Raw genomic sequence first — 11,630 nt, forward strand, 5'->3', positions numbered from 1 at the left:
ACGCACGCACGCACGCACGCACGCACGCACACACACACACATATATATATATTGCCCAGTTAGGCTATGGTTTCATGCATATCTATTATTCAATATTCCAGATACAGACATCTTTCACAACAAAATTCACATCGACGAAGTATTTAATGTAAAATGCCCGCCGGTAACGGAGGCGGGGGTTCTTGGGTGAGTAGATAATTACATCGATGTGAAAACCTATAAGTATTTAAGGCACACAGAATGACAACTACGGAATATTATAAAAATTCCAAGTTTAATATGAGAATGACGTTGCTAAAATATACAATTATGAAGTGTCGAGTAAGGCCTATTGAGCTAGTATTCACCAATTGCATTACTCCTATGTTACAAGAGGAGCATTAACAAATAATTACAATATTTGGGAAAATATTTATGCATTCTACGTGATCTTAATGGCGTTCATCGATTGTCTAGCTAGCCCTAAATCATGAACATTGAAATCTGTTATATTTCAAAATGTACAACTATGCACACGTTATGCTAATCTGTCTCGAGTACGTGTCCCTTCGTCGTATTCGTAGTATATACGTGTATTTGACTGAGATAACTCCTCACGTATCCATCCGATGCTAAACTAGATCGAAACGTTAGTTTCAAGAAATATCTTTTTTTAATTTCGCAAAATTCAAGATTACTTGCAATGTCCTCAATTTTCTAATTGTCTTAATTGCACAGATTTAGAGGGGATTGTTTTACACCACCACCACAGCAGAAGCAGGTGGCTAATGCACTGTGGCATACTTTAGTCAGGTGAGATTTGTTAAAATACTCCATAAGATAATAAAAAAACTCACAGTGGTAACTTTTTTGAATATTTAAAGAAGATGTGCTCTCTGTTTTGTTGCGCAACATTAGATGTACGATTAGTGTATCGCGGGTAGGTACCTACTGTGCGTAGTGTGTGCTTATATTAGTCTAGAGGTCTTTTGTTATTTATTACTGTTATGTAAATTGTTTATTGTTGAAATTGTTATGAGATTTAACGGGATCGATTCTAGGATACCATCACAGACGTGTCGGCAAGAAGTTGTCGATTTCTTCTGTTCGTGGCAATACAACCAGAGAGGATTATGCGCCGCACCTACGTTCGTGAACACAACGGTACATATAGTAGCCGAACAGTAGCAAGGCGAATTCGCGGTAGTGATGGATGCATGAGTGATGAGGGGGAGGATGGTTGTATGACTGGGTCAGGGTGATGGTACGATGATGCAGCGGTTATGGCATCAGATGCGGTCTACGTTATTATATATTATGTTCAGATAATCCTGGTAACTAACAATACACTTTCAACAATACAGTGTGTATTGTTGAACACCTTCTAACAATACACTGTGTATTGTAGTAGGTACCTATGAGCTTTCAACAATACACTGTGTATTGTTGAACACCTTCTAACAATACACTGTGTATTGTAGTAGGTACCTAACAACTGTGTATTTAAATTCAATTTTATTTTCAATAAATTCAATAAAATCAATCAAATAATTTCAATAAATTCATTTAAATAAATGTCAATTTTAAGTTTACAAATCAAAAAATAAACTAACTAAAAAAAAGTGTATTGTTAGAAGGTGTTCAACAATAAACAGTGTATTGTTGAAAGCTCGCTAACAATACACAGTGTATTGTCAAATTCCTAAACATACAAAACATTGTGTATTGTTAGTTATCAGGATTATCTGATTATGTTCTATTGTTGGCACACATAGATGCAGTCTGCATTGCTGGATTATCGATTTCAACGAAGAAGATGCGGGGCATTACACGTAGTATAATTATATACTAGTATACAAAATCTCCATAATCAAAACCTTGATATATTTTCGTCTTAGATAAATATGGGTCTACTTAATTGCTTCCTAAAGATCCCGTATGATCACAAAATGTCGCCGTGTAACTACGCACAATCTGCGTAACATCGCGACATGCTTAAAGATGCCGTTATCAGCGCACAAACTATATTCTCGACAGAAATTGTTTCTACACATTTACTAAACTTATACTTGCAATTATGTTAACAGCAGATGTTTCTAAAAAACGCAGGTCGACTCTAGTAGCCTCGTTTTCAACAAGATAGTTCTTCCCCAACAAGGAAGCTGGGCAGACACCACAACATATCGTAAAGGTAGCAACTTGCCTTCTCGTTCCATGAAAATCTATCGTGTTACGGTACGCTTTGACATTACAAGTGTCTTACTTGTAGTCTTGTACAGGTTTTGTTCATTTTATAAACCAGCCGTATAATATTTTCGATATCCCTTTCATTTTCGAATAGTATTAATCAAATTTTGCTATGCCAGTGTTAACAATTATAGTCGTGCGGATTTATTCTTATCCGTTACTTTTACAGTTCAAAAGGATCCACATATGGGCCTGATTCCAACGAGATTAGGCTTCATTATATTAGCCCACAATGGCCTAGAAGCAGTGGTAAGTACTCATGCATATCTAATTTATGTGCTGATGCAGGAGATATCTTGTTTCACGGTACGAGGACCAATGAATAACAGCGCCGCTAATAATAGAGGCCTGCGTTTGCCGTGAAACTCATTACTTACTATAGTGATTAGTTTCATTATGTGACAAATCTCTCATCATTCTGTAACGGGAGGTATAAATTGCCTAAAAATTTCTACCAGCGCATAGATACTTTCACTACTGCTGCCATTTTAGATGAGTAGTAGACATCCTTATTGCTTCCCATCCGCCTTGGTCACTTTGTTGAACTGATCCTAACATTGACAGTGATCTGACCTTGATACTTGCCTTGACCCTTATCTGGTTACACCACTTGGTTGCACTTTTACTGATTTCTTTCAAGTTTTTTTGTTTTTATATCTTTTTCTCATTTTTAAGTATTTAATTTTTCCATGTAATGTTAAAATATTTATGTGTGTAATGATTTAAATATTTTATCATCATCTAGATAAGTATATGCAAAATTTCCTCTTCCACTTTGTTCTTGAATACTCTGAGTTACTTATTTGTGCAACAAGTAGTTTTCGCGATATAGTGAAAGCTTTCACCACTTTTCTTTTTTCCATAGTGTTAGAAAGATGGGTATAGTAATAAAATGGGTACGTTTGACTCATGGCTCATTCTCCTAGAGGCGCTGTGATTGCAGGGGCATTTGAAAATCGTGTAACGTTAGCTTAATTGTTTTCATGAATGTGGTGCCGGTGTGGATCAAAATAATAAGAGCAGTCGAAAATAATAGGTGCTCGATAAATCTGATTTATTAACTCAAAATAAACCAAATAAGATACACCGCTGTTACGCGTGTAGCTGATTCCGCGAAACCGTCAAATAATCAACCTATTGACGCCTCACATAAACGCTCACAATAATCGTGGGTGCGGATGCACCTTTTGAAAATAACTCCACATGACTGCATACGCAGATTTGCCCTACTAAGTTACATGCAGCGCGCATAGTTATAGATAGTAGGACTATATAACTAAACTCTTTTGGTAGACGCTTTTGATTTTAAAGAGATACCAGCCATTGCTGTTATAATCAACATTGCATATAATGCGTTATTGCGAGTGTCTTTACGTTTGGTTAAAGCTACTTCCTTGTCTTGTCATGATGGCTTACGTTGCTCTCCAAAAGCAAGAACTTTCTCATATTACAATCAATCTATACATTTTAAAGTATATAATTCCCTCATATAGCTGAAATACTGATACAGCTGCTTGATCGGCTCAGAAGAATAAGATTTAGCAGAGATAAATGTGTCTCGTTGTAGTTGCAACTGATAAAAGCCGTGTACAGGCCAGAGCACTACTACGTGGTGCACGTTGATCTCAGACAACCTCAGTTCAGGACGCGTTTATTGGAGGCTCTGGCTTCATTTGCTAAAGATAACTTACAAGTACTTGACGCAGAGCGGTGAGTTATACAACGTTCATACCATATCATGTATGTAACTATGCAATCGAATATGAAGGGTCGGTGAGAGTTAGGCCTACACTCCTGATTGCTTTGGAATAACTATAATTTGCTGCACGCCGAATCAACTGAAAAATTCTCTACACTAAATTAAATGTATTCATATCTTGGTGGATAAGAATGGGTATCTTTTGATTGCTAGCACTAAATTATCTAAAAACAACCTTTCAGTTTAATAACATTTTAGATTTTCATATCTAGCTTATATTTTGCTATTCATTTACAGTTATTTTAATTATCGGCACTAAGTTTCCGTCATTATACAGGCAGTCAAACACAGTGCGGTATTTCCCAAGCGCAAAAGGTCTAGCTATTGAACATTGTACGTAATACAACGTTGTGACAATTGCGTAATGAATGGAATTACACCTGCTACGTGTCCGTATATTGCATCTGTGTAGTTGTCCTCAGATCCTTCATCACAAACTGGGGCGCTTACGGCATCGTGCGTGCCGAGCTAGAGGCCATGGAGCAGCTCTTGCGCATGGGAACCTGGGACTTTGTCATCAACCTGAGCGGCAGCGACATGCCTGTTCGTCCCATTGAAGACCTTTCAGCAGCACTTGCGCCCTACCGAGGTAACCGCCTCCACAACACTCCATATTTGCGACGAATTTGAGTTCGGTCTGCCTCGTGGAAATAACCCGTGGTGACAATTATCATCAAAATGCCATCGTAATGTCAGTATTTGATATAAAAACTATAGCTACTTGTTTTTTTATGATGGTCTTTGTCTTTGTAACCACCCAAACATAACTAAGAAATGTGATGCAAAAATAAAGATTGGTCTCACAACCAGTAGCCACCATGGGAAGCTGCTGTTTCATTATTGATTAATTATGCCACATTTTCTCGAGCAAATAGCTACTTACAGCGATATATTGCCTATTTTTCACAATGTATCACAATTATGTAATCACATGCTCAAATATTGAAGGCATATTTCGTTTTAACAAATAGTTTTAGAAACGGATGTGATACCGGAATACAGGCTCTTCAGCTAGTGTATTACCTGTAGATCAGGAGTAGATAAAGGGAATTCCCTTTATCTACTCCTGCTGTAGATAGATCATTACCTGTACTTTTTTTTTAGCCCTGTAGTCGCATAATTGTAACGGAATATTTAGAATTAGACAATAAGCACTACGTTGCATGCTGGTAAAAATTTTGAATTATTATCCACGGCCAGTGATTCTCTATGGACCATATTAGATAGCATGTTAATTGATATTTGCTGTTGCACAGGAAATAATTTTGGGGCATATCTAAAGCCTCGCCACACAAGATGGAATGCAAATATAGGCGATGTGACAAGTTCCGGTTATGCATGGTAAGTATGATCTAGAACAATGACCTCCAATCTCTACAGGGTAAATAAATCGTCTGCTGATATATAGACCAACGTGATCAGTGTCATGAAAAATTATTACGTAATCTTGATTAGATAAAAATTGATACTCATAATAAATCATGCAATTTTACCTTTATTATTATTATTATTATTATTATTATTATCATCATTTTTATTAACCTGATATTATTATTAATTTACTTTATATAATCTTATATTGGAATTAAGGTACACTTGCGGTGACTACCTGTACAAGGTGTGCACACGGAAATTCCCTGAGAATGCCGACATAGCGCATTCAACGCAGTGGTACATACTGAACCGGTACGTTTGTTAAGTAGCGTTCATAGTAAGACGTTCGTAATCCAGACGTGCCATGTTGTAAACGGCCATGATCATGACGATGACGATGACGATGAACACGACCACGACGATGGCCATGACCACGACCACGACCACGACTATGACAACGACCATGACCATGACCATGGCCATGACCATGACCATGACCATGACCATGACCATGACCATGACCATGACCATGACCATGACCATGGCCATGGCCATGACCACGACGATGGCCATGACCACCATGACGATGACAATGACGATGACGCTGACCACGACCATGACCATGACCATGACCACGACCACGACCACGACCACGACCACGACCACGACCACGACCACGGCCACGACCATGGTCATGACTATGACTATAACTATAACCAAACCATTATCTATACAAAATTGAGCAAATTGTTTGCAGTGTTTGTAGTCAGCCCATCTAGGAGCTGAGACAGTTATTGTCATTAACTTTTGTAGGGGATACGTGGAGCATCTCCTGTCTGTAGATGGTAGAAAACTTCTTGGATGGCTACAGTATACGGCGATGACTCTTAGCATTCCTGATGAAAGCTATTTCCTGACCATGCTGCGCAACTCTCATCTTAGGTAAGTGGGGGAATTCACGACGATGAGTTAGTTCTCCCACAAACACCACAGTACCGTCATTATGGTCAGGATGCTTTCTAAAATAATAACTGACGCTATTTCCTTGCCGCATTTACATCACAAGGCCTTGTCCTAAGCTGGGTTACTGTCTTTTCCGTATTTCTATGCTCTGTGATGAAGTAGGGAGTGCCGTGTTTCCGAGTCGTCTTTCACTTATACTAAGCATATGCCTTTGACATTGCAGCGATACATTTGTACAAGGGCATCACCGATACACGGCTCCGATGCAAGTGCACGACGCGAAGACATTATACCGCCGACTCAATGCATCTGATATTATGTCTATGGTAATCATATAATGCATGCATAGTTCAGTTATGGGATCTAATAATTATATTCTGAATGGCGTGTTTTATAGTTACTCCGAGAATTACCAGTTCTGAATATTACGTTAATGATTTATAATGCATTCCAACACACTGTTTATGCGAAATTGTGTTATTTACGATAGCTGATCATGTAAGACATTAAAATGCAATTAATTCTTTACAAAAACGCTGGAAAATAGCAGCCAAAAAAAGCATGTAACTACAAGTAGATATCGGTATGAGATCAAACAGAACTTGTGATCTCACTTGTACTTCAGACATTTGAAACGCCTCTAAGAACTTATATAGCGACGCTACGACTATAACAGTCCTAACCCATATAATCAACGGTTTAATACCTGCATCACCTTCTGTTGCAAGCTAAGCCGCATGAGCTTGCCGCTTCGCAATAATAGGCACCTTTGGTTACGCAGGGGCCAAGAGACTTCACGATCAACGATGTTCCACACCTACTGACGATGTTTCATACTGCATTCTTCGCTCGCAAGTTTTCCCTGTCTGCTGACGACCCTGTTCGTAGAACCGTTGTTAAATGGTTGCTCACCGACTTTGAGCGAACGCAGAAACGCGCAGTGCCAGATGAGTTGATACGGTGAGTTGATAGCTTTTTTTGCATATTAATTGAGCGGAAAAGCATCATAGTGAGGATGAAAGTAGTTATTGTAACTTGTCACATCATCACATAACTTGTCTAAAAATGCGTAATGAATAATACAGAGGTTTTATTCACCCCTGATATATATATTATATATAATATATATATTCAGTAAAGAGCGGTCAACGAGTCATCGTTCTGTATATGAATATTGCATATAGAACCGGAATAGCTAGTGACCATACACGGGAGCGCGGACTCTGTGCTTTATTCGGATATAGTGAAGTGAAATGCTGTCTTGCATGCACTACCCGACAGAAAGTTGGCTAAGCTCGCGCTAAAGAAGCTGAACGATCAAGGAGAGTATGCGCTTGCGTATAAGGTCGATGTGTGGAACTGGAAACTATTGCCGCGAATGATGCCGCGTGACAACTGCTGCCTGCATCAATTCTCTGCACACCAAACGTCCAATGGTGAGTAAGGGAAGCCATGAATGGCAATTAAAGCGGTGGGTGAAGGGCGATTTTGTTTAATTACTTGTAAAATTATCATTATTATGCCATAACGTGGCAGATGAGAGGTAGGGATGCGATTACGTTAAAGATGAATCACAGTCGGCCTAGTCTAATTGACTAATTAACTAATTATAATTTAAAAAAACGGGACATTTCGAATTAACTTAATTCGTTTTTGTTTAGGAAACGTTGCGCTACTTGTTCTTTACTTGTTTTAGTTTTACTGGAAATCCTTTTATAGGGCTCGGCCGACTGGATGAATATATATACCTGATTGATTTTACTGCGGTAGGTTATAATACATCGTCGCGTCCGTTAATCCTTTCTATATTTTATAAACATTACGTAATAACGTAGATAGCGTAAGATATTACTTGGCAAAGAATATTACCTTTATATGCAAACGTACAATACATATGTAAAGAGTAATAAATTAAGTAAAACACAAGTTAGTGGAAAGCCCAGATTATGTTTATATATATATATGTTTGTTTTGACAGAATGAGAAGAAAGCTAATGCCGTCGTTACGCTCCGAGCTGCTGTAGTAAGTTGAATAAGTGTGTCGTAATATGAGTATAATATACGTGTGTCGTATAGGTGTTGCATATTATAGTTACATAGTAAAATGATTAACATATTATGCTTGCAGATATAAAGTTCATATTGGTTTCTTTGAGTTCATAGGCAATTACAAATGTACAATTAGTAGGTATTAGAGCGATTTATATTGTCGTCTGTGTGCCGTTATCACGTCCCATAATGCTGACAATGTAATCACTTTGCCAATTTAATACAACTCAAGCACTTTATTTATATTTATGTAAATTACACGTTTACTCGCGAACAACCTACTGCAGTGTTGCACTAATTGTTATCTCTATTCAAGAAAATCAGTTTCGGCATATTGATTTTGCTTCTAGGTCATATTATAAATGGGCTTATCATGGTTTGTATTTTACGCGAAAATATGGTGATTCGAAAGACATATAGGCGCATATACATTTCAATTTCAGTCTCAGAAGCCAGCTTTTCAATGCTACTCATACGGCCACCTGAGAGCTATACACCTATCAACCCGTCGTTTTAACCCTGTGTATGTATATTTAAATATGATTTTCTCGTGTGTGGGGGCAGCGTGCGTGCGCTCGGCCAGCCGTGAGCATAATATAACTAAGCCTTTCTGATAATAATAGCATAATATTATATCATGCCTCTGCACAACATATAGTTGAAGTGCAAAATTTCATTTAATTTTTTTAACATGGTCACGGGTTGTTGCTGAATCATGTGTGCCAATACACACGTAGGTGTCTGAGCACAGCTGGCTAAACAAAAGCTATAAAGGCTTTATATACTTATACGACATTTATCTGCCGTATCAACTGTATATCATTCATTATTTAATATATGTGCGCAATTCCGTTATGCAGAATTTACTTTTCGTATCTCGATTTAGTTTATCATTTATAACTTCCGTAAGTGCGAATTTCGTAACATGATCTTTCGTAACGTTATTACTCAATTAATGCAATTTTTACCTTTACTGACGCAGTAGCGAACGCACATACACTATGAACCCGCCCACAGAAACTCTATGGTTCACAATCTTCTTTGATGTCAACGTAACCCCACCATCTTGCAAAGGTTGGTCCACTGTGTAATCAGTCATATGTTTAGCATTTCAGTTTTCTATCATTTACTCTCGTATATTACTCTCGTATATTACTCTCGTAGCATGGCGATATTAACTAAGAAACATTAGAATCACCAATACCCGTTTATCTTTATACAATACTAGAAATTCCAGACAATGAGACCTCAATGCCAATGACGATTGTATATGGCGCACTTAATTGGTCATTCAAAAATAAGTCGTGGTAAAAATTAATTCTTTTTGCAGGGTTAGATGATCCAAACAAGCAGTATCTGGAATTCCCGGCATTAGACAAGGACAACATGAACTCTGATGTCTTATCTTTTACCATGCAACTTTACACGCCGGAGGGTACTTTGCAGTGTCAGCAGAAATTAAAGCACGCGTGGAACAAGGGAACCGTGATGAAAAAGGTTTGGGATTATCCAGAAAGGTCGTAATGATACCAATGTATTTCCCAAACGTGCACAGCGTAAATGTGTTACATTGCTTTCTATTGCAAATTCAGTTATCCACTGTTCGGGACGCAAAACACTACATTATGCGGTTTCTCTGGTATATATATATATATATATATATATATATATATATATATATATATATATATTTTGTTAGATGTCCTGTTTCGAATCCTGTCCCTGTTTACATAATTATGGCGGTTCACCACCACTCTCGCCAAGTACGACAGCTAGGATGACGTCATCCAGCAGCAGCAGGCGTAATTAATACACCACCAACAGCAATGATAACAGTATATATAACGACAGCGAGCATGATGACGACCAGGCGAGCAAAACCATCCAGAGCCATCACCGCTAACAACTACTAACACCACAAACACCAATCACTCTTAGCAACTAAGCCACCGACCGCTATCCATCAACCAACAACAACACTCCAAAACACGCTCAAAAGTAACCACCACCACTACCACAAACAACAACTATCATCATGAGTTACATCATCATAACAAGTGTTATAGCACGAGTTAAAATGCAGGATCATTTTTATTCTTAGTTCGATTACCTCAACGTCTCTAAACTTGATGGCAGATTCGACTGTGGGCGTCTTCACGAAGGCACGTGGCTTGTTAAAATACTGCAGGTATGACTCATATAATATCAGATACCATCACAATTATATTATACCGCTAATATATCTCTACTAAAATATCAGAAGTGTAACATTTCGATGTATGGTACCAAATATGCGACAATATAAACAGAGTATTACTATCTATCTTCAGATTGGCGGCAAAATCCCCTTCACATATGAACAAGAAGTTGAGATAACCAAATCACCATCTGAAACGTGGGAGAATATAAACCAAAATGGTGAGATAAATTATTTTTCTATGCTATGTGATGTATATTGTATAGGTTTTCTCGTATACGTCGTACGCCCGGCAACCATATTTCACTCATCCGGCCTCACTATTGACACCCAACATATTCTTATCCATTACAGTCTATTTGTCTATGAATAACTTTTAAACGAAATTTACTGCATTAATTGTCATTTCTTAAATAGATCATCGGTGATTCTTGTTTTGCTACAGATCTGAAGAGACTCTGGCGTGTTGATGACGTCATGGTGTTGCCTGCAGCAAACTACTACGATGAATCAGCGAGGAATCAAGATTCGGATGCTGTTGTAATCGATATAGATGAGCGGGTGAATTTGGCAGATCAACTGGCAGATTTGGTAAAGCATCAGCTGGATGCGTCAAATGATAAGGCGCAGCCCAACAGACACGAGAGGTCTGATCATGCCAGCAAAGCTACACATCCTGTACCTTCTTCCAATGACAATGAGGATAAAGCAGATAAAAATGGAGTTAAGAGTAAGAAAGTATCTCAACTTGATGATGTAGAAGAGGTGATACTAGACAGTGAACATCGTCCCATAACTACGACAGGCAAAAAACAGCACGTTGACTATCTCAACGAGCCAGCTATTGTTGATGAAGGACATTTAGATGTGACGTTTCCCACAAGGAAGCAGTTAGACGTTATCATGCAAGATGCTCTAGACCAGCCAGTAGATGGCGCAGGGAGCGCTCCTCAACGATGTCCCTTCCATCCAGTTGAACCAGATGAGGAACCAGTATTAGTAGACACAAAGTATGAACGTGATGTATTATATGATAAGGATAAGCTCTCACACAAATCTCTA

The 11,630-nt window shown here is 38.2% G+C and overlaps 1 protein-coding gene across 1 annotated transcript in view; it reads left to right on the plus strand.

Annotated features, from left to right (window-relative positions):
• The window catches only part of LOC106811724, a gene marked incomplete in the record, with an annotated part of 19,437 nt that overhangs the window by 2,028 nt on the left and 5,779 nt on the right, over positions 1–11,630 (plus strand). The window contains 21 exon segments of the mRNA XM_014815431.1: positions 102–186; positions 718–792; positions 1,041–1,143; positions 2,089–2,170; positions 2,396–2,475; positions 3,794–3,936; positions 4,408–4,574; positions 5,242–5,326; positions 5,576–5,671; positions 6,173–6,301; positions 6,546–6,648; positions 7,104–7,282; positions 7,604–7,758; positions 8,042–8,088; positions 8,301–8,345; positions 8,815–8,894; positions 9,354–9,445; positions 9,702–9,868; positions 10,473–10,559; positions 10,702–10,789; positions 11,014–11,630. The exon segment at positions 11,014–11,630 is cut by the window's right edge and continues 1 nt beyond it. Of these exon segments, the coding sequence (XP_014670917.1) occupies positions 102–186; positions 718–792; positions 1,041–1,143; positions 2,089–2,170; positions 2,396–2,475; positions 3,794–3,936; positions 4,408–4,574; positions 5,242–5,326; positions 5,576–5,671; positions 6,173–6,301; positions 6,546–6,648; positions 7,104–7,282; positions 7,604–7,758; positions 8,042–8,088; positions 8,301–8,345; positions 8,815–8,894; positions 9,354–9,445; positions 9,702–9,868; positions 10,473–10,559; positions 10,702–10,789; positions 11,014–11,630 (2,705 nt within the window).

This window comes from Priapulus caudatus, unplaced genomic scaffold, assembly GCF_000485595.1.
Source record: "Priapulus caudatus unplaced genomic scaffold, Priapulus_caudatus-5.0.1 Scaffold568, whole genome shotgun sequence".
NCBI lineage: Eukaryota > Metazoa > Priapulida > Priapulimorpha > Priapulimorphida > Priapulidae > Priapulus > Priapulus caudatus.